The sequence below is a fragment of the Gopherus flavomarginatus genome, chromosome 4 (genome assembly GCF_025201925.1).
Source record: "Gopherus flavomarginatus isolate rGopFla2 chromosome 4, rGopFla2.mat.asm, whole genome shotgun sequence".
NCBI classification, from domain to species: Eukaryota; Metazoa; Chordata; order Testudines; family Testudinidae; genus Gopherus; species Gopherus flavomarginatus.
The window spans coordinates 151,981,789-152,005,879 of NC_066620.1; the positions used below are offsets into that span (position 1 = coordinate 151,981,789).

Here is a 24,091-nt window from a genome sequence, read left to right on the forward strand (position 1 = left end):
TGTTGATGAGACTTTCTTAAAACACAAATTTTACAACTTTTGTTTTTTCATACTGATTTACTTGGAACAAGAAGCTAAAATTGTACATGGGAGTCTCAGTTTCCAAATAAAGTAATTTCTTGGGGTCTTAGCTTGTTTAAAAGGTGTTTATAATTGGTTTTCTACCAATGTTCCCATTTTTGACAGGGCAGTTGGAAGCAAATTGAACTGGTGGTCCTGGTCTGGTATAAAACTTTAGGATCCTATTTTTGAAAAGAAATCTTTAGCCTTAAATTCTAAATCTGTACTTAGGCACTTAACATTGTCCCGTTTCCCCCAGCCCAGAGTGCTGAGCACTCAGCAGTTCCAGTGAAGTGTGCAAAAAGTATTGCATGAGTACAGGTTTGCAGGATAAGACTTTAAGTCAGAAAAGAACAAAGTTTATAGGCTCGTGTTACTGCAGGGCAGGGTTAAGGTTGTTTTTGATGCCTAAGTGTGCATTTCATACCTTAATATGTTTGTTCCGATAAACTAAAGGAATCTGAACACTCCTGTAACTTTTTTCTTACAGTTGATAGTACCTGTCAGTAATATAAAGAAGTCTAGCTTAACATAGATGTGGTTTTTGGTCTTGGAATTGTCTTGTTATGCTTCACAAACACATACTAAACCAACTCAGATATCCCATGGTATTCCTTTGATTTAACATATGTAGTGTTAAAATCCTGAGGCTTAAAGTTGACTTTAGAGTCTAGCTTCATTGATTCACATGTTTGGCTAGTCAGATGACTCAGAACAGTTGTACACCTGGATCTATGATTGTTCTGGATTACCAAAGCCACTGTACTGTACCTTTCTGAATCGGGGACTGACTTTGCAATTGATATTTTTCCTTTAGTTTGCAGGATGCCTGATCACATTTAACACTTTTACTATAGATAGCTAACTTCCAGGGTATGAAACTGGAGTTGATTTCCTTACTACAATCCAAACAGTAACGTTTACCTCTGGAAACCTGATTGGGAGTGGGGTAGGGATTGGGCAGACATTTTGGGGGTGGGATATTACTGGGCATGGTGAATTGGAGGAGAGAACAGTGGGGGAGGGTTCTGTGGTAGGGAGGGCCCAGGGCGATGAGCTGAAAGTATTTCAGAGATGGGAGGGCAGGCCAGAGATATGATTTGAGGGGGAGACTGGGCAGAAGAAGGCTCTTCGATGGGTGGGAAGGCTGGTTCAGGAGGCCAGGGCTATCTGTGCTTTTAAAAATTCCTCCAGCACTGTCACAGGGTACCAAGACAAGTATCTGTGGTGCTGGCCTTTCCCCACTGCAGATTCCCCTCGCCCTTTGCAGACCACCTAGCTGTCTGGCTCTAACCATCACTGCCTGCCAATGTTAATTAATATTCCATCTGCGTACAAGTGATCTCTTAACAATTTGGTCATGTGTAGAGTTGCCTTCAATCTGACTCACTAAAACTAATAGAATTGCAACATGGAAATTAGCCATGAAATAGTGTTTGGTTGAGCTTCTGTCACAATGACACCATTTAGAAATAACTTAAGCTCATGTGAGCATGACCATTCATTTTGATAAAACTATTTTTAACTTAGCTAAATGTAACCTATACATGACTTTTTAAAATGAAGAATTTATATGACAAGTTTGAAGAGGCTCTTCCATTAAGATTAGGGTGACCAGACAGCAAGTGTGAAAAATCAGGACAGGGGGTGGAGGGGTAAGAGAAACCTATATAAGAGAGAGACCCAAAAATTGGGACTGTCCCTATAAAATTGGGACATTTGGTCACGCTAATTAAAATTAAAGTGTGACATTCCCCTCTGATGTTATCCAGACCGATGATCTGCTAGGTCATGCCAATCCTTGACTCTGGGAGCCAGCCTTACCCTGCTCTGCTGTGAAAACCCCCACTCCTGGGCTGTTCATGCACAGCATCTGGCATGTAAGCTGCTCCTTGGATTGTGCAACCGAATGACACTAGCCAATATCTCCAGTCTCAGACACATCCCTCGGAGCCTCCATCTTGCAATGTGCAGTTATCACCGCTGGACACTGCATGCTTATGAGTTCATCAATGTAAGAAAGAAATTGATACGTACCAGGCTCCTTATCTCAAACCAAAATTGCTTCATGTAGAATAAACAGATTTATTAACTACGAAGATAGATTTTACGTGATTATGAGTCAAAGCATAACAAGTTGGATTTGGTCAAATTAAATAAACAAAATATGTTTTTAGGAAGAGCATTGAGATTTCAGGAGAGAAGTCTGGCTGCTTTCAGTTCTAGAGCCTGGCACCACAACATCTAGGGTTGCCAATTTTGGTTATCTGTGTTCCTGGAGATTTCATCACATGATGTAATCTTTTAATTAAAAGAGTAATCTTTTAATTCCTGGAGACTCCAGGCCAATCCTGCAGGGTTGGCAACCCGGACAGCCCAGAGGAGCAATTGCAGGGAAAGGTCTGCTCAACCCATGCATTCTTGTGCTACCGCATCCTCAGTGAAGATGGACTCTTCAGAGAAGCTTTAACAAGTCTATATCTAACATATGCAACTCTTGGAGGACCCCCCCAGTCTTCTAACTTGGTCAAACTTGAGTGGATGTTCACCATGCAGCAAAAGTTTCCTCTTGGTCCTTAGGGGACCCCTTGCCAACTTTTTCAATGCTGTAGTCTAGAACATGGACACACTAGAGCTTTTCAACAAAACGTAAGAATTTTTCAGCATTAAGAAAGATCTGTTTTTACTAGGGATGTCTATTTTAATCCCAGTTAACTCACGTGATTAATTCAAAAAAATTTAATTTAAAATTAATCACAATCGAACTGTTAAACAATAGAATACCATTTATTTAAATATTTTGATATCTTTTCTACATTTGCAAATATATTGATTTCTATTACAACACAATACAGAGTGTACACTATTCACTTTATATTTTTGATTACAAATATTTGCACTGTAAATGATCGAAAAAAATAGCATTTTTCAGTTCCTCATACAAGTATCATGTCTTCTGGAATGGTGGTTGAAGCATGAAGGGACATAGGAATCTTTAGTGCATCTGGCACATAAATATCTTGCAATGCCAGCTACAACAGGGCCATGCAAATGCCTTTTTCTAACTTTCAGGTGACATGGTATACAAGATGGGTGCAGCATTATCACCTACAAATTGTAACCAAACTTGTTTGTCTGAGTGATTGGCTGAAGTAGGACTGAGTGGACTTGTAGGTTCTAAAGTTTTTTACATAATTATACATTTGTAAGTTAAACTTTCATTATAAAGAGTGCACTACAGTACTTGTATTAGCTGAACTGAAAAATACTATCACTTTTACAGTGCAAATATTTGTAATAAATATAAAGTGAATACTGTACACTTCGTATTCTGTGTAATAGAAATCAATATATTTGAAGATGTAGAAAACAAATAGAATACAATTTATTTAAATATTTTTGACCAGTACAATTAATTGCACAATTAATCATGATTGACTTTTTTTTTAATCGCTTGACAGCCCTAATTTTTACTAAACCTTGTAGGAAACGGAGAATTGTTTTGCGGAAGTGTTTTTAACAAAAAAAAAAAAGCCAAACCTCAGACTAAATTGGACACCAGGCGTAGAAAATCAGCTGGAATGGTTGACATTTGGCTCAGGGAAGCAACAGAAAATAGGATCCTAAAATGGAAAGTTAGGCATATTCAAGTATAGATGTCTGCCAATTCTGCCTCTAATACAAGAAAGTGGAGTTCTTGGTGGCTTTTAAAAATTTCATTTTAACTGAAGAGGTTCAATGTTTTGTTACAAATGACTGCACTCATGCTGGTATGCAAGCTAGAATTACTCAGTTTAAGGCTAGAAGGGATCAATAGACCATCTAACCTGACCATCTATATACTGTGTGTAACCAACATCACCCAGCATCTTCACACTAAATGCAATAGCCAAAATTAAACCAAGTATAACAGCCTACAGGAGACTAGACTTCTGTGCCCCAGGCAGAGAATAGGCGGGATCAAGGTGCACCAGTGCCCCAAGTCCTGGCAATGGCAGGGAGTTGACAAGATCCAGATAATCCTGGCAAACAACCCCACTCCATGCTGCAGAGGAAGGGGGAAAAATACTCCAGGTCACTGCCAATCTGATCTGGGGGGAAAATTCCTTCCTGGCCCTGCATATGGTGATCAGCTAGATCCTGAGCATGTTTGAATGGATCTTTCTTGAACATAGTTATGGTCACCTATACACAGTATTCCAAATGAAATCTTACCAGTGCCTTGTACAGTGGCATTAGTACTTCTCTGTACTGGAAATGCCTTGACTGATTTGGCCTCTAATATTTGCCTTTTTCAAGCTATATTACATTAGTGGTTCAGTCATCCTATGATCAGTTCACACACCCAGCCTGTCTCCTCTTCTGTCACTTGCAACTGATGATCCCCTTCCCGCCCCCACACCTTATAACAGGATCTAATAATAAGAATTTCTAAGTGGATGATTTTCCATTCTATATTATAGAATTTAATCCAGTTTCTGTCACTCCAGTCTTCAAGGTTACCCAGAACTTCTGTATAATATTCCAGGCTACATCTAAAGGCATTAATACAGAGAACCTCTTGGATGTTTCAGAGGAAGGAGACCAAAACCCCTGAGAATACATTGGTGGGAGGCAGAAGGAATCGAGGGTGGCGGGTTGGGAGAATCCTTTCCTGACACCTGCAGGTGTCCAGCTGAAGTCCTGAAACATAAATTTTAGGAGCATAAAACATAAACCAAAAGGGATCCCACCATCATAAGCAACCTTGTCATACAACTCAACTTGTCTACCTCTTAAAACTAAAAGTTTGTTTGCCCCCTCAACTTCTGTTGGGAGGCTGTTCCATAACATCTCTCCTAAACTTCTGATTTGGTCATAGCATGTTTATACTCTACTTGTTCTAGTGCAACATTGTCCTTGAGCTTTTATTAGTTCTTCACTCTGTGATGGTTGGTCTCTGTACATCAAGGAGGTAATCCTATCCCTTCTCAGCCTTCTTTTTGTGACATTAACAAGCAAAATTCATCTGTCCTCCTCACATAAGATAAGCTCTCAATTCCCTTAAGCATTCTAGTAGCTCTTCTCTGCTTTCATGCCCATGTTCCATATTATCATCCTTCTCCTCCCGCCCCCGCCCCCCGCAAAAAAAAAGGCTAAGAATTTACTTCATCTAGTTATGGCCCAAAATTACCTTGAATCTCCCTCCTGTCCACACTGCAGAGTGATCCAATCTTACTCTCTCTCTCTTTTTATAAAATTTGAAAACCTCTTATTTTAATTTCCTTAGCAAGAGCAAAAGTCAGACTTTTTAGCAATTCTGATTCTTATTTCTACATTTCCTAACCTCCAAGATGTAGCTTTCTTTGAGCAATCCCTTTCTCAATTCCCTGTAGGATCTCTATTCACCTCAAAAAAGGTTAGGAATAGTTATTCATCCAACTGGTACTGAAGCCTTTTCCCTATACATTTCCCCTCTCCTCTCCCCTCCCCTGCTTTGTTTAGGATCAGAATTGTAGATAATTGCATAGTTGATTTTAAAGAAATCCCAAACCTCCAGTTTGACTAAACTAATTCACTTAATTTCCCTTAGTCAGCTGCTTTTTTTTTTTTAATTAAAAAAAAAACCTTAGTTGACAGCCTGGTTTTGATTAACCTTCTGTTTTAATTTAACTCAACCAATTTATGGTCATGCAATCCAAGGGTATTTCCTATGACCAGAACTTCTGATGTCCTCACCTTCTTATAAAAACCAAGTCTAAAATGGCATTCCTTCTTGGTTCAGAGACTATTTGGTGAAGAAAACTGTCTATCATATCCAGGAATAACTGGGCTCTACAAATGTTAATAGCATTTAGTCTCCCATTATCTCACACATCCTAGTAGTGGTTCTCTCTAGTATTAGAGATCTGTCCATATCTGTTTCTGACCCTGGGGGATCTATAGCAGATCCCTAACACTGTCCCTATATAATTTCTCTTACAATCCTTCCCCAAAGTAATTTGACACAGACTTTGTGAATGGAACAGTCACTTATTTCTTTAGTTTACTGCACCATTGATGTACAACACAACTCAAACACCTTACTTTTTTCTATTTCTCCTGTACAGTACATACTCTTGAATATCTGTATTCCAGTCATGAGTGCTATTACACCATCTGTCTAATCCCTATAATATCTGATTGTACCTCCTGTAGTACATGCATGAAGTAGCTTCCATCGGATATCACTGAAGGATGATGTACATCCCATTAGCTTCTGCATTCAATCATCTTCTTTGTCTCCTCTCTTCCTTAGGTCACATCTAGTGCTGCCTCAATAGCTATCATCTTTTCTTCCTAGTCCCTACACCAAGAGAGAAATATTTTGCACAGAAACTCCTTTGCTGGTTGCTAGCTGTTCGCTGCTTCAGTGTTCACTAGTCACTAGCTTTTAAGCCCAGCCAAAATAGGTCAGCACTGCCTCCTTGTTAAGGGATATCAGCAAGCAGTGGATCAAGCCACACACCTGGAACAAATCACTCAAAAAAAAAAAAAAGTTGTTTTGTAATTTAGTTGTGAGTTAGAGCATCTAGTTGCCATGCAAGGGACAACGGCTGTGCCAAGTATAAACATGTTGGCAAGAATGGAAATAAAAATATGGTAATTCTCTGATGAATAAGATGTTTAGTCATAATGGAGTTGAAAACTGGCAAATGGGGAGAGACAATTCCTGTTAGTTTAAAAAAAAAAATGGTGTAGAAGCTGGAGTGAGAGCACAGTTAACACAAGATTGAAACTGTTTAGTGCTATAAGATGTACCACGTAGTTAATTCATGTGAAATGGTAGTCTATGTTCTGCAGATATTGACTGTGCCTTTGCTGAAAATGTCATGTCTGATCTTGAATATTGTAACTTCATCTTGTAGCTCAGAGTCAAAATCATCTGAACAATAACATGACAGAAATACAGCAACTCAGTTTCTCTCTAGAAGGTAAAGCATACCTACCCATTCTGACATCTTTTTCACCTTGCATTGTAGGTTTCACTTTAAAAATCCTTCTAGCTATACTTCTTTTGTAGTCTTGAAGGCTAGGAAGGACTGTTATGATCATCTAGTCCAGGGGTAGGCAACCTATGACACGTGTGCTGAAGGCAGCATGCGAGCTGATTTTCAGTGGCACTCACCCTGCCTGGATCCTGGCCACCAGTCCGGGGGCTCTGCATTTTAATTTTAAATGAAGCTGCTTAAACATTTTAAAAACCTTATTTACCTTACATATAACAATAGTTTAGTGTTACATGATAGACTTGTAGAAAGAGACCTTCTAAAAAAACTTACAATGTATTACTGGCACCCGAAACCTTAAATTACAGTGAATAAATGAAGACTCGGCACACCACTTTGGTAAGCTTGCTGACCCCTTTCTAGTCTGGCGCACATAAAGCATGCAATAGAACTTCTCTTAGTAACGTCAGTATCAAGCCCATAACTTCTGGTTGAGCTAGACCATATAGTCTTAAAAAATTATCTAATCTTTATATTAAGATTTCATGTGATGGAGCACTGCCACATCCTAGGTAAGCTATAACTAATTATCCTGACTTTCTTAATTTTCACCCTATTTCTGGTTTGAATTTATCCATCTTCAAGTTTCCAGTCCTTGATCTTGTTCCTTTTGTCCACTAGAGGGTTTGTATATCAGAAATCTCTTCCCCATGTAGATACTTCCAGGCCCCAATAAGGCTGTCCTTCTGCCTTGATCATATTCTTCAACTGCTCCCAAATGGCAAGCTTCTTTTTTGTCCCATCTGTATTGGTTCTTGATGAGTCATAAAATTTTCTCTAGTGTTGGCGCTTTAACAGCTTACCTGCCTTCTTGGACAAGAAAGGGACCTGAAGTAGTCCAAGGCTTATTTTCTTATTTATGTGCATGCCTGTATTAAACCACTGAGACTTCATGAATTCAATTAAAAACTTAGCATTATTACTCTACTTGGCTTTACCCTTTCAACAGGTGAAAGGTGTCATGTAGGACAAACTGTAGAGTGCTGCTGAGTCAGTTGAATGCTTCTGTCTTTCATTCCCCTCACCTGAAGGGCATTTCAGATTAAAATGTACATACTGAGGAGTAAACACAGGAACTGGAAAATCTGACCAGCAAAAACAATTGCCTTTAGCTTTTTCCCTTTGGTGTCTTAAATAAAAATAGTTTTATTATTCTCTGGGTTACTTGTGTAGGCTTTTATTTCTAGGTGTTTACAAACTTACATGATGTCCATATTTTACATGCTTTCTCTGCCCTCCATCCTGCTGCTATCTGTTGCACTGATTCCCAATGCCTTGCTTCATGATTTGTGGGGATGAAGGGGATGGATCAGGTCACAAATTATTTTCCTATTTTTCTTCCATCCCTCATGCTTTTCAATTTCACTGCTGCAGTGGGGCTTGTTCTGAGTTGCAGACCTTGTTTGTGGCACTGGCTAACAAGTGTTTGCTTGCTATACTTTAGGATGGTCAGTGTTTTAGGCTGATAGAAAAATTAGCTGATTTTGGTAGGAAGTAATTAAGCTGCTCCAGACCTTTTTGCTTTTAGGGCTTTCACTTAGTGAATAAACTCCACCTGTAATGCATTAGCATAGTGTTGTGAATAGACAAATGTCAACCTGATTTAACAGCAAAAATTCATCAAGTGGAAAGTATTAGAGCTTTATGAGAGCATAAAATGCTGCCTTGATGTGATGTGTAGGAGTGGGTGAAATGGCAATATCTTTGTGGAGGTTTTCCTGAGGCTAATTGAGTTGTATCACTGATGCACCAGTATTATGTAATTACTAGTGTGCATTTTGCCCTTTAGGAGCACCACTTTTAGCAAAGATCAATTAAAGAGGTGATACTAAAACACCACATTTTAATATACTGTACATTTAGAAAAGTGATTTAAATCATTATCCCCTTAAAACATCTTTTAAACCTGTACTTTAAAGATGCTCTTCGGGCAAGAGCAGCAGGATAGATGTATTTATCACACCACATACATCTAGTTCCACGCTTCCCAGTTCGTTTCCTGTCATAAACAGATAAGTAAGAGTTAATAGAACAGAAGTACTTCATGTCTCTCTTGACTGTAAAGGGTTAACAAGATCAGTGAGCCTGGCTGTCACCTGACCAGAGGACCAATCAGGGGACAGGATACTTTCCACTCTTGAGGGAGGAAAGTTTTTGTGTGTGCTGTTAGTTTTTGGTGGTTGGTCCCTCTCAGAACCCAGAGAGAACAGATGTGCAACCAGGTTTCTCTCCAATCTCTTTGATACAGTCTCTTATATGTCCAGAATAGTGAGTACTAGGTAGATAAGGCGATATAGGCTTATGTTTGTTTTCTTTATTTGCAAATGTGTATTTGGCTGGAAGGAGTTCAAATTTGTATTTTGCTAAAAGGATTTTACTTTGTACTTGTATACTTAAGCTGGGAGGGTATTCCCAGTGTCTATAGCTGAAAGACCCTGAAACATATTCCATCTTAAATTTACGAAGATGATATTTTTACTGTTTTTCCCTCTTTTTAATTAAAAGCTTTTCTTGTTTAAGAACCTGATTGTTTGTTTATTCTGGTGAGACCCCCAGGGGACTGGGTCTGGACCCACCAGGGAATTGGTGGGGAGAAAGGAGGGAAGGGGGAGAGAGGTTAATTTTCTCTGTTAGGATTACTTTCTCTCTCAGGGAGAGTCTGAGAGGGGAGAGAGAAGGAGGGAAGAAGGTGGATTTTCCCCTCTATTTCAAGATTCAAGGAGTTTGAATCACAGTGATCTTCCACGGTAACCCAGGGAGGGGAAGTCTGGGAGAGGCAATGGTGAGGGAAAGGGTTTACTTTCCTTGTGTTAAGATCCAGAGGGTCTGGGTCTTGGGGGGGGGGGGTCCCCGGGCAAGATTTTGGGGGGACCAGAGTGTACCAGGCACTGGAATTCCTGGTTGGTATCAGCGCTACAAGTACTAAGTTGGTAACTGAGCTTAGAGGAATTCATGCTCCTACCCCATCTTTTGGACGCTAAGGTTCAGAGTGGGGGATTATACCATGACACTTGCTTTGGAGGTAAAACCGTTGTAAACACGACACATGTTCTGGTAATGGCTGAGCTATAGGTTATTTCAGTTTCCTTCTTCTAGTGACTTATATGAGCACATTATTCATCACCATATTTATAGGCAATTTTTTTTGGTAGTTCCATTTGCTTTGGATACCATCTTCCAGATGACTCTTGTATATTGTGTTTCTTAGATGGTAAACTCTCCTCTGAATTTGGGTCCTAGATTTCCTTTAACAAATCCATTTAAATTTAGGGTAACATGCTGACATTTAAATTTAGGTTCAAACATCCTTGATTTCATACTTCCAGTATCAACCAGGGAAGGCTGATATAACCCAGGGCCCACATTTGCACTTGAATCACTGGGAAATTGCCCTTTATGTATTGCACTGACTTCCAGAAGTCTCACTTCCTATAGTCAGTGCTTAATTTGTGCCGGGTTTAAGCCCTGGCACCTCTAGGCTTACCACATCCATTGAATGTAAAAAATTTGCTTGAGACCCAGCACCTTTCATTACAATTAAGCACTGCCTGTATTGTATCAAGTACAGTAGTATACATATTTATGAACATGTAAATGTGCTTTTTAGTGGTTGTGCTAACTCCTCAAATGTCTCTCTTCTGGCAGAACACTTCTGTAAGTTACAAAACTGTGTGACATGCAGAACTAGATTCAATAGCAGTCTAAATTTTGGAATGTTGTTCTTTTAACACAGTACTAATGACCTTCAGTATGTATCGCTTTAGAAATAAACTGTGTGATGTGACCTAAATAGCCATGTCAGCTAATCAAACATAGTTGGGATTTAATGGGTATGAAGACTGAACTACTCCAATCATTGACGCAATGTATTGGTGCTCCTTGCAAATTGTGGGTGAGGAATAGCTGCAGGATATTGTGTCTGACCCTGAGGTACAGAGCAGGTACAGCTCTTATCACCCACACTGACACAGTTCTGAGAGAAGATGGGAGTATGTCTTCACTTCTGCTGTAAGCTGATTGTTCTGTAGAGGGTAGCAGGGTCCTAAACTATGGGTCAAAAAGTGCTGGGCTCACAGTTAGAACAGTTCACATTTAGAATGCTTGGATGCATCTCGAAGAGAGCCTTACATATCTGTTTTCTAAACAGTCGTGTGTTGCTATCTAGAGTAATAAATCAAAAATCTTTTTAATGTTTCTAGTTCTAGTTTTGTGTGTACATGATAAATGTAAGTAATCATGATCTGTCAACTCTTGTATTCCGCTCTATCATCCCTTTTGCTGTCACTAGTTATGATTAAACTTAGGTCCATTAAGATCTGCATGCTTGAACTCTTTAAGTGCTGTGTGGCTTTTGACTCATGTCAGTGGACCTCTGCATGGGCACAAGTGTTGCTTCCAAATTCAAAATTACTGACAACTGAATTTTTGGTCATGTTGCTTCAGTATTCTTTCCTGGACCACCTTCTGGTGTTTGAAGGTTTTAGTTTTTTTTGATCTACTGACCCAGTCAGCCAAAGACTGTGGTTGTAGGCATCAGCTGCATCCAAGGCAAGGTTCTACTGACTGAGGGTATTTTAGAATTGACTTTGCCCCATTTACGTTCTTATTAGGGCTGTAGTGCCAAACCTATTTCTGAGACTGATTGGTTGAATTTTTGTAATTTTTCATTTTAAGATTTCAAAACATTGCCAGATATCGTCTGCCTTAATGAAACAGATGGATTGGGGAGGACTGGGTTTACTAGTAATGCGGTAGTGGAAAATAAACGTCTTCAATCTCTCTTGTGGCTGGGAAGAGTGCTTGAATTCTTTGTACATGCTCTCCTTGCTCCAGGCTCTAACTTGGATATCTGAGTCTCTGGCTTTTAGGGTATCTGATATAGAATCCCACAACCATAGTGTGTTTTTCCTTCTTCTCTTCCCCAAAACTAGATATTTCTAAATATTCTACTCCCCACTCCACCCCAAAGCCTCTGGGTTTTGAGGGTTTGGTTTGCACCCATAATTAACTCAATGTATGCATCTGCCGGTCAAAGCTTTCATAAGTTATGAAAATGGCTTACATAAAATCAATATCCTTATCACTCTTTTTTTTGCTGCCAAAAGCTATGGAGACACTGGACAATGTCACTGCAGCAGTTAACATTTTGAAGGATAGCTTTACAACAAGAACTAGAAACTCCTCTGAAAATAAAAGTTGAATTCTTCAATAACAGATATCAAGCTTTCTTTGGCCTACGTGAGCAGAGTCCATGAGGTCACTTATGATTCTCAGGTGACATGGCATTATTGGGTTTGCACCCAGAAGTCTATTATAGAGAACATGACCTTTAAAATATTGTCCTGGCGGATACACCCTTGGTATTCTGGTGAGATCTGCAAAGGCATGCTGGCATGCCTCTTAGGATTGGGCTACACTGCAGTTAAACACTCATGACTGGCCCGTGCTAGCTGACCCAGGCTCACAGGACTCTGGGTAATTGTGGTGTAGACATTCAGGCTCAGGTGGGACCTTGGGCTCTGTCACTTTCCTACCAGCCTGAGCCCGAACACCTGCAATGCAATTAAACAGCCTCTTAGCCTGAGCTTTGCGAGTCAGCTGGCATGGACCAGCTGCAGGTTACTTGCAGTGCAGACTTATCCTTAGAGCCTGCTTTACTAGATAACCACCAATAGTTGGTCTTATCCTCTCACCTACTTCACATAAGACAAAACTGTGTGTCTTTAAATCCAAAGTAGCTTTTGATAATTTCGAATTGAATTGGTATAACTTCTTTGATCACCCTTTTATGAATAAACATTGTGTTGAGGTGGCCAGAACACTCCCACAGCCTTGAGGATAGATACTATGGTAAATGTCTTTGGACTCTTTTGTGTTACCTGTCATTTATTAGTCTCATTGAAACTCCTAGTCTAGTCTACCAGATGCTGTTTGTCTTTTCTGTACTTACTGTAACAGTTTTTTCTTTTTTTAATAGATTTGATCCAGGCAACCAATGAGACCAACGTTAATATTCCTCAAATGGCTGATACTCTCTTTGAGCGAGCAACGAATAGTAGCTGGGTGGTGGTGTTCAAAGCCTTAGTTACAACACATCATCTAATGGTTCATGGCAATGAGGTAAGCAAATGGAATTCTCATAAGGCTGTGTCTACTCTGAAGAAATTTCAGGATAGGTCATTGAAAATTTAAAAATACCTTTTTTTTTAAATGGTTTTAATTGTTCAATGTTTCATGAAAACAAGGGACTACACTTGTCAATTGCTACTTTCCAAACTTAATTTGAAGCTGGAGATATTGAGAGCCAGTACAGAACTAGGGGTTAGGCTTTCCTTCAGCAATTGTAACTTGTCAACATAATAGATCAGGTAATCATTCAGTCTAACTTCTGCCTCATCTTAATTCTGTGTAACTTTAACTTAAATTTCTAATTTTTAAGCTGTAACTTTCCAATATGCTTGTTTATGACAATAATGACTGAGAACATCTTAAGGAAAAAAAATAAGTAGGGGGGAAAACTCTAAATGTTGTGGAATCCTCACTTTTGCATGCCTCTTGTGACTGGTTCTTTGATATAGGTCTTTCTGACATCTGTTAATGTGTTCTGTTTTGCCTAAAAACTTGAATTTTATAATAACACAGTGTTACCCATTTCATTTTTATTCATTATATAGCCAGAACTCTTTAGACCATTGTCCTAGTGAATGTCTGCTATACAATTGATTATCCTTTCTCAACTGTATGCAAATTTAATAGCATCTCTGATCATATTTTCCTAATCCTCATCTGCATTAACTTTAGATAGTTTCTCTCTATTAGTGGCTCTTTAAATATAAAACTTCATAGAGCCTCTTTACAATTGTACTTTGCATGTGGAAAGAAATAATTCTTCTCTAGCCTGCCGCTGTGTGTGCGCACGTGCATGTGCCATGCACTTGTCTCTATGTAGCTGCATCACAATTCCTAGTCCAAATCCATTTGTCTGTCGCGCCAAATTTTTGTAATTGGTTACTAGGGCGACCAGACAGCAAGTGTGAAAAATCAGGATGGGGTAAGGGGGTAATAGGACCCTATATGAGACCCAAAAATCGGGACATCTGGTCACCCTATTGGTTACTAATGTGCTTTCCCATTTTTGCTGTCGTTCTGTAAATGAAGCGCTCTGTATATATGCAATGCCTAATACAATAGGACCCTGATCTCAGCCGGGACTCCCAGGTGCTACTGTAATACAAATAATCAGTTTAATAGCATTATTCTCTGTTCTACCTACTTGCAAACTAATAGATCTTGTTGCTCCTTAACTGTCTTCTACCTTTTTATGTCCACCAGTTAGAGGAAGGGCGGGACAGTAGTCTAAGTTTCATTTTATGGGTGCTATTAAAACTATGAAGGAAAACAATCAAGCCAAATACATAGGTTCTAACTCCCTCCATGTTCCCAAGTTTTGAGGACGTTCTAATCTGGATCCGACTTTGTGGCTTTGACCGTTGTAACAAAGTTCCTCCTCTACCTTAGTGGGTCCTGCGCTTATTGGCAGATTTTGCTCACCTCAGTGATCTTCCCCACAGTCTGGGTCAACTCCTCTTGTGTCTGATCAGGAGTTGGGAGGTTTGGGGGGAACCCGGGCCCGCCCTCTACTCCAGGTTCCAGCCCAGGGCCCTGTGGATTGCAGCTGTCTATAGTATCTCCTGTAACAGCTGCATGCCAGCTACAACTCCCTGGGCTACTTCCCCATTGCCTCCTCCAAACACCTTCTTCTTTTATCCTCGCCACAGGATCTACCTCCTGGTGTCTGATAACGCTTGTACTCCTTAGTCCTCCAGCAGCACACCCTCTCATTTTCAGCTCCTTGCCCTCTTGCTCCCAGCTGTTCACACGCGCTTCCTCTCCTCTTGCTCTCCCTCACCTGACTGGAGTGAGCTCCTTTTTAAACCCAGGTGCCCTGATAAGCCTGCCTTGATTGGCTGCAGGTGTTCTAATCAGCCTGTCTGCCTTAATTGGTTCTAGCAGGTTCTTGATTACTCTAGTGCAGCCCCTGCTCTGGTCCCTCAGGGAGTAGAAGCCTGCTTCTCCTAGGGCCAGTAGAGGCTCTCCCTTCGACCGCTCTGCTGTAGAGGAAGGAGGGAGAGGGCGGCAGCTGCTGCTGTTCCTGCTGGGCACTGGGCCCTCGCTGCTGCTGCTGTTCCTGCTCCTGCTGCTCCCCTGGGTGGGCTAGACACCACCACCCACCCCTCTCTCTGCTATCTGTTTCCTGGCTGGCTAGTGGTTTCCCCCCCCACCTCAGTTACTGCTGTTACTCCACCTACAGCCTCCACCTACAGCTGCCGATCCACCTACCACTGCCCCTGCTGGGGCACTGGCGGTGGCAAGTATTGGGGAGACTTCCGCTGCTGCCATGTCCCTCACCCCTTCGGGTTTGGGGGGGAGCCCCCCCAGCCAGTGGGAAGGGGTGGGCTGGGAAGAAGGGTAAGGGTCCCGCTAGAAAGGCCAGGCCCTCCATGGCGGAGACTGCCCCCGCTGCTGCGGCCCCACTACCGGCTGCGGCACCCCTCCCCGCTATTCCGTCCACCAGCTCTGCAGGTGTCCCTCCCCCGGCCCCCAGGGCCTACGCCCAGATGGCGGCAGCCCCTCCGCCTGCCACCGCTCTTCCAACTACCGCTTCCGCTACCATCTACAGCGGCTGGGACCCCTTTCCCACTCTGACCAGGAAGCATGGCGTCCGTTGCCTCCTGGTGCCCGCCTTGCCCCACATGGAGACCTACGTGCAGGTGTTGGCGAGGGTGGTGGGGCCCACGGCCATCGTGGCGGCCTCCAAAATGTACAGGAAGGTGGTCGTCTTCCTGGCATCAGAGGCCGCCGCCCAGGAGGCGGTAGAGACGGGCCTGGCGGTGGGGGACGTGTTCATCCCCCTGGAGCCGTTGAAAGACCTGGGGGTTCGCTTAATCCTGACCTCCATCCTTCCCTTCCTGCCCAATGCTGCCTTGCTGCCTGCCCTTTCTACCCTGGGGCGCCCCATCTGTCATTAGCCCTCTCCCCTTGGGCTGCAAGGACCCTGCCCTCCGTCACATTCTCTCATTCTGCTGACAAGTGCAGCTTCAACTGCCACCGGCGGCTCGTGGCGGAGAGGCGCTCGAAGAGTCCTTTCTGGTCCCCTACCAGGGAGCCCACTACCGGGTGCATTATTCAACTGGGAAGGTCTGGTGCTACCTCTGCCAGGCGATGGGACATGTCTGGAGGGACTGCTCCTTGGCCCAGCATGGAGGAGTGTCTGGGACCCCTGAGCCCCGGCAAGGCGCCAGCCCTGTCATCACCGGTATCCCTGGCTGCCCGGCACCCAGAGCTGTCCCTCCTCCTCCCTCTCGGTCCACCACTGTGGAGGAGGGTGCGGCGGAGATACAGCCGGATGTGGGAGAGGGCTTGTCCCAGGGGGAATCCTCCCTCGCTTCTGCTGTCCCACCACTGCCTCCCTGAGCCATTGCCCTTGCCCCCCAACCCGACCCCTGTTAGCCAGCCCCCAGATGATGCCATGGAGGGCTGGTCTTTAGTGCAGGAGAAACGGGGCAAGCGGAAGGCTCGAGCCTCGTTACATCCTTCAGATTCGGAGGCTCCCCGGAAGAGCAGGAAGGTGGGCACCGATGATGAGCCTTCCGCCTTGCCCCCTGATGACTCCCGTTCTGTGGTGCCGGCTGGGGACATCGTAGCAGCACCGGCTGGTAACGCTGCCCCTCCTCCAGGGTCCCTTCCTATGGAAGCCCCCGAGGGAGCCGCTCTCGTCCCCTTCCCACTCGATGCCTTTGCGAGCGCCGCGGTGGGTATCGCCTCGAGTGCTGGCGGGGAGGGCCCTGGGGTGGTGGATGGAGATCTCCCTTCCATCTACGAGGAAATCGAGGCCCTGGGTCTGACCCCAGTCACGCAGGGGGAGGACGACCCTCTGCTAGCGGGTCTCGATCTGGGCGGCCTCACCACAGTACCCCTGTCCCCGAGATCCCTTCCCCTGACCGCTGCTTCTGCTCCCACCTCTGAGGGTTCCCTGGATTCTTCCATCAACCCGGCTGCGGGTGGCACCCTGTTGACGGCCGCCGAGCCCATTGGGGCGACGGCCAGTGCCCCGCTGCCAAGACCCGGTTCCCAGGGGGTGTCCCTCTTGAGTGTGGAGGGCCCGCCTTCCTTCCTAGGCAGGGACCCCATTGAACATCTATCTCTGGATGCCGAGGCTGCCGCACGTGCCATAGTGACGAAGCCCGGCATCGTTGGGGGTCCCCTTCCTACTTCCTAGATCTCTGAGCCTGGCCAGGAGGAGCCACCGTCCAGCGGCTCATCTGTAGAGGCTCAGGATCCTGCCTCTACCCCCTTCCCCGATTCTCTCCCTGATACCCGCCCTACTCCTGTTAGCCCTGTCCTTGTCCCCCCCCCCACCTCCTGTGATGCCAGTACTGCCCCTGGGAATACCCCCCAGGGAGTGGCTTCACTAGTTTTTTCTTGCCCTGACCTACCAGGGGCTGCTGTTCTCCTTCTGCCACCCCTTGTTGAACCGGGAAGCGGGGCAGGTCACGTGACATCGGCCCTTCGGATGCCACATTGGGGGTCTGCCCCCTGCCTGCCCGCCTCGGTGGGCCACGGGGCTGTGATTGGGGGCCCCAGTAGGGGACAATCATCGATCAGTGACCCCACCCCCCCATGCGCTGAGGGAGGAGCTGCGGGAGTTCCTTGAGGACGTCCGTGGCTCCCATAACAAAGTCCAGCTTGCGCTATGGCGGTGGGGGGGGGGATTTCCATCAGGTCCTCTGGGCCATGAGGGCCCTGATGGGGGAGGGTAAGAGGACTGGGAAGCAGGCTGCCTCGGCCTACCGGCGGGTCCGCATCTTCCGTGACTCTTTACTCACCTACTGGGTAGGTCACGGATTGCTGCGCGGCCTGCCAGAGGCCGTGGGCTTGTCTGCCAGCGAGGATCAGCCCCAGCCCTCCTCATGGCGCCGATCATCTTTGCCACTTTAAACACCCGGGGCTGTAGGATGGGTCTCCACAGGAGCCAGGTGCTCTCCTTCCTCAGGGAGCGGGGATACTCAGTGGTTTTCCTGCAGGAGACCCATACGGTTCCGGCTGCTGAAGCTAGCTGACGGCTGGAGTGGGGGAACGGGGCCTACTTTAGCCACTTCTCAGTTTGCGCAGCTGGAGTGGCGACCCTGTTCTCCCACGGCCCGAGGTGCTGGGGGGTCACCGAGGCTGTGCCAGCCCGCCTGCTGCACCTCCGAGTCCGCATGGAGGGGCTTGTGGTTAATCTCGTCAACGTTGACGCCCCGACATCGGGCCCGGAGAGGTTGTGTTTTTATCAGCAGGCGTCCACCTTCCTCGGCTCCCTGGATCCGCGTGAGTGCCTGGTCCTGGGAGAGGATTTTAATACCACCCTCGAGGAACGGGACCGCTCGGGGACCGAGCAGTGCCTGGCCGCCGCAGACGTCCTCCAGGAGATAGTCGAATGCCACTCCCTGGTGGATGTCTGGTGCGACCACCACCCGGACGACGTCTTGACATTCACCTTCGTCCGGGTGGAGGTCCGTCGGTCGCGCCACTCCCGGCTGGACCGCATTTACCTGTCCCATTTCCACCTTTCACGGTCCCACTTCTCCAGCATTCGGCCGGCTCCCTTTTCGGATCACCACCTTGCCACTGTGACGGCCTCTCTCTGTGCGGAGAGGCCGGGGCTGGCCTATTGGCACTTTTAATAATAGTTTACTGGAGGATGCGGGCTTTGTGGCGTCCTTCCGGGAATTCTGGCTGGCCTGGCGAGGGCAGAGGCGCGCCTTTCCCTCAGCGCGACAGTGGTGGGATCTGGGGAAGGTGCGTGCCCGGCTCTTCTGCTGTGGCTACACCCGGGGCACCAGCCGACGGAGGGATGCGGTGATAGGGCAGTTGGAACGGGAGGTCTTGGAGCTGGAGAGGCATCTGGCTGCCAGCCCCGAGGATCCATCCCTCTGCGGAGCGTGCCGGGAGAAGCGGGAGGAGCTCCGGACCCTCGAAGACCGTCGAGCCCAGGGTGCCTTTGTTCGATCCCTCATCCATCTCCTTCGGGAGATGAAGAAGCGGGAGCCGCGATCCTACACCCTGGAGAAAAGGAAGGGGGCCAAGAAGCACGTTGCCTGCCTCCTGGCAGAGGATGGCACCCCCCCCTCATGGATCCGGCGGAGATGTGCGAGAGGGCCAGGGCCTTCTACGCGACTCTTTCTTTTTTCTCCCCGGATCCGACCAAGCCTAGTGCTTGCAGAGCGCTATGGGACGGACTCCTGATGGTCAGCACGGGCGACCAGGACCGGCTAGAGCTGCCTCACTCTGGTCGAGTTCTCGGAAGCTCTCTGTCGCATGCCCACCAATAAATCTCCGGGCATGGACGGGCTGACCGTGGAGTTCTACTGCGTGTTCTGGGACATACTCGGCCCAGACCTGGTCACCATCTGGGCCGAGTCTTTGCAGAGCGGGGTCCTCCCTCTCTTGTGCAGGCGAGCCGTGCTCGCCTTATTGCCGAAGAGGGGTGACCTCCGCGACTTACAGAATTGGCATCCCATCTCGCTCCTCTGCACGGACTACAAAATCATTGCAAAGGCCATCTCAATGCGGCTAGGGTCCGTGCTGGCGAACGTGGTCCATCCTGACCAGACCTACACCGTCCCGGGCCGCACGATCTTTGATAACTTGCATCTGGTCCGGGACCTTCTGGAATTAGGGTGTAGGGATGGTCTGTCGTTCACCCTCTTCTCCCTGGAGCAGGAGAAGGTGTTCGACAGAGTGGATCACGGGTATCTCCTGAGCACTCTGCGAGCATTCGGCTTCGGACCTCAGTTTGTGGGTTTTCTCCAGGTGCTGTACACTTCTGCAGAGTGTCTGGTCAGGCTCAACTGGACCCTGACCGAGCTGGTCAGCTTTGGGCGGGGAGTATGGCAAGGGTGCCCCCTCTCGGGCCAGCTGTACGCTCTGGCGATCGAGCCCTTCCTCTATCTCCTCTGCAGGAGGTTGACAGGGTTGGTGCTTCGGGAGCTGGAGCTGCAGCTAGTCCTGTCAGTGTACGCTGATGATGTGGTCCTCATGGTCCAGGACCCGGGCGACTTGGCGCGGGTGGAGGCTTGCCAGGCTCTGTACTCGGCGGCCTTCTCCGCTCGGGTCAACTGGGGCAAGAGCTCTGGCCTGGTGGTTGGGGACGGGTGGCAGGTGAGCTCTCCCCCACCCATGCTTTGGGCCATCCGGTGGAGCGCGAGTCCACTGCTCTATCTCGGCGTTTACCTTTCTGCCACGCATCTGTCTCCGCCGGAGAATTGGCACGGTTTGGAGGGCAGGGTGACGGAGTGGCTCCGGAAATGGACAGGACTACTCCAGTGCCTCTCCCTTTCGAGGGAGGGCGCTGGTGCTTAATCAACTGGTCCTGTCCATGCTCTGGTACCGGCTCAACACCCTGGTCCTGGCCCCAGATTTCCTGGCCGACCTCCGGACGGCGATTCTGGAGTTCTTTTGGCCAGGAATGCACTGGGTCTTTGCATTGGTCCTCCACCTGCCCCTGGAGGAGGAGGGGCAGGGCCTGAAGTGCCTATGCACTCGGGTTCATGTCTTCCGCCTCCAGGCCCTGCAGAGGCTCATATGGTGCAGGTAGTCCGGCGTGGAGTGTATTGGCGCACGCCTTCCTCTGCCGCTTTCGAGGGCTCCGATACGACTGGCAGCTCTTTTTCCTCCATCCGAGAGGTCTTCCGCGAGACCTCTCCAGGCTGCCAGTCATCTACCAAGACCTCCTCCGGGCCTGGAAGTTCTTTTCAACGACCAGGTCCGTGGCGGCCACTGTGGGGGTTGATCTCACGGAGCCCCTTCTACACAATCCCCAGCTTCGTGTGCAGGTGGCAGAGTCCCCCGCGATGCGCCGGAGGCTGGTCTTCGCAGAAGTCACCAGGTTCGGAGACCTCCTGGACTATGACCGGGGAGACTGGCTGGATCCCCTGACGCTCGCTCAGTGCATGGGGCTCTCCAGCCCTCGTACTCCCCGGCGCATACTTCAGGAGGTGAAGGTCGCTTTACAGCCCACTGCTCGGGCCTACCTCAACCGTGTCCTGTGAGAGGGCACATCCCGCCCAGCCTCCATCCCTGGCCTCGTGGAGATTCTTTATCAGGCCCCTTCCCCGTGGACCCAATCGGCCCCCCCGCCCTTTCACTGCGAGCCGGCTGCACGATCTGCAGTCAGTTCTGTTCCAGACTGCGCCACAGAAACATCTATACATGCTCGTGCTCCACACTCTTCACTACCTCACCCTCGCATCTTGCCCCGATACCAAATGGCGGGACCTCCTGCCACCTCTCGAGGGTGAGAAGCCCCGGTGGGCCAGCTTATACTCTGCCCTGGTCCCGAGGCCCGCCGGGGATGTCAGTTGGTGGCTCCTACACGGGACCGTGAGCATGGGCGTGTACTTGGCGTGGTTCACCCCTGTCCCCAACACCTGCCCTTTTTTATGGCGTGAAGGAGACCCTGGTGCACATTTATTTAGAGTGCGCCAGGTTGCAGCCCCTGTTCCGGCTCCTCTTGACTCTCTTCTTGCGTTTTTGGTTGCACTTTTCCCCTCACCTGTTTATCTATGCACTCCCCATCCATGGCCCCACAAAGTCGCGGGATCTCTTTATCAACCTCCTTTTGGCCCTGGCCAAACTAGCCATCTACAAAACCAGGGAGAGGAGGTTGGCCGACGGGATTTCCTGCGACTGTGGGACCTATTTCTGCTTCTCCATCCATTCATACATCCGGGCAGAGTTCCTCTGGCTCCCTTGACACCTTCGAGGAGCAGTGGATGCTGTCCGGAGTTCTCTGCTCGGTGTCCCCATCAGGTTCCCTTCGTTTAGCCCTATGACCTCACTCCAGATCCTGTTTTTCATTAGTTGTCCCATGGAATTATTTGGTATCACAGACCTGTGGATCCTCCCCTTAGGCTGGGGGGAGGTCCTTTAGAAGTGGGCGGGTTTTGCCCACCCACCTCCTGGATACCAATAGGACCAGACTCCTGTGGGTCTGTCATACCATCTATATCCACTTGAGTCAGAGTGGCTCAGTCCATTAGCAGGAGATGAGCTGAATCTTCCCTTTATATGTACATATGATCATCTCTAATTTCTGCCTGCTTGCAAATCTGAACTGGAATGAAGAGGTAAGGGAGAGGAAATTGACTTTCATTTTTGTGTCTTGCAGAGATTTATTCAGTACTTGGCATCTAGAAACACGCTATTCAATCTCAGCAATTTTTTGGACAAAAGTGGATCACATGGTAAGAATGGGTTCTTCTGTCTGTATTAAACTTTAGCAATAAAATACTGCTAATATGTCTTAGGCCTTGCTAATCTATATTAGTAGAGACCCATTGAAAGTTATGAATTAGGGAGCATGTGAAGCCAAAATGGGGAGAATCCATTCTAAAATAGATTTCATTTGACAAACTTACATTTGTTTTGCAGTTGCAACACTTTTTGTAAATGTAATGAAGCCATAAGGTTAAGTGAGATGAGAGGGAAGGGGGAATAATTGAAGCTCTCATAGCTTATGATTCAAAACAGAACCTTTCAAATGGGAATAAGGCAGGGTATCTTGTCCTATTAATCTATCTCTTTATTATGACTGGATGTAATGGAAGTTAGAGATGAAAGTGGCAACTGGCTTTTATATATATTAACCCTATTCTGAAAGGTACAGATCATCTCATAGACTCTAGGACTGGAAAGGACCTCGAGAGGTCATCGAGTCCAGTCCCCTGCACTCATGGCAGGACCAAATACTGTCTAGACCATCCCTAAGAGACATTTATCTAATCTACTCTTAAATATCTCCAGAGATGGAGATTCCACAACTTCCCTAGGCAATCTATTCCAGTGTTTAACTACCCTGACAGTTAGGAACTTTTTCCTAATGTCCAACCTAAATCTCCCTTGCTGCAGTTTAAGCCCATTGCTTCTTGTTCTGTCATTGGAGGCTAAGGTGAACAAGTTTTCTCCCTCCTCCTGATGACACCCTTTTAGATACCTGAAAACTACTATCATGTCCCCTCTCAGTCTTCTCTTTTTCAAACTAAACAGATCCAATTGTTTCAGCCTTCCTTCATAGGTCATGTTCTCAAGACCTTTAATCATTCTTGTTGCCCTTCTCTGGACCTTCTCCAATTTCTCCACATCTTTCTTGAAATGTGGTGCCCAGAACTGGACACAATACTCCAGTTGAGGCCTAACCAGCACAGAGTAGAGTGGAAGAATGACTTCTCGTGTCTTGTTTACAACACACTTGTTAATGCATCCCAGAATCACGTTTGCTTTTTTTGCAACAGTATCACACTGTTGACTCATATTAAGCTTGTGGTCCACTATGACCCCTAGATCTCTTTCTGCCATACTCCTTCCTAGACAGTCTCTTCCCATTCTGTATGTGTGAAACTGATTGTTCCTTCCTAAGTGGAGCACTTTGCATTTATCTTTATTGAACTTCATCCTGTTTACCTCAGACCATTTCTCCAATTTGTCCAGATCATTTTGAATTTTGACCCTGTCATCCAAAGCAGTTGCAATCCCTCCCAGTTTGGTATCGTCCGCAAACTTAACAAGCGTACTTTCTATGCCAACATCTAAATCGTTGATGAAGATATTGAACAGAGCCGGTCCCAAAACAGACCCCTGCGGAACCCCACTTGTTATACCTTTCCAGCAGGATTGGGAGCCATTAATAACTACTCTCTGAGTATGGTTATCCAGCCAGTTACGCACCCACCTTACAGTAGCCCCATCTAAATTGTACTTTCCTAGTTGATCTTTAAGAATATCATATCTCCCACAGTATTCCACAAGAAGTGATGGAGTCCTCCTCATTAGGAGCATTTAAGACTGAATGAGAAAAGACACGTTAGGGAACAATTTCTCATTTACAGTACTTCCCAGGATGGATAAAATATTACCATCATCCATCCTGGGAAGTACTGTAAATGAGAAATTGTTCCCTAACG

The 24,091-nt window shown here is 46.4% G+C and overlaps 1 protein-coding gene across 1 annotated transcript in view; it reads left to right on the forward strand.

Annotated features, from left to right (window-relative positions):
• The window catches only part of SNAP91 (synaptosome associated protein 91), a 174,233-nt gene that overhangs the window by 27,321 nt on the left and 122,821 nt on the right, over window positions 1-24,091 (forward strand). Inside the window, exons 3-4 of the mRNA XM_050950204.1 lie at window positions 13,066-13,208; window positions 22,300-22,375. Coding sequence (XP_050806161.1) covers window positions 13,066-13,208; window positions 22,300-22,375 — 219 coding nt within the window. The remainder of the gene's footprint in view (window positions 1-13,065; window positions 13,209-22,299; window positions 22,376-24,091) is intronic.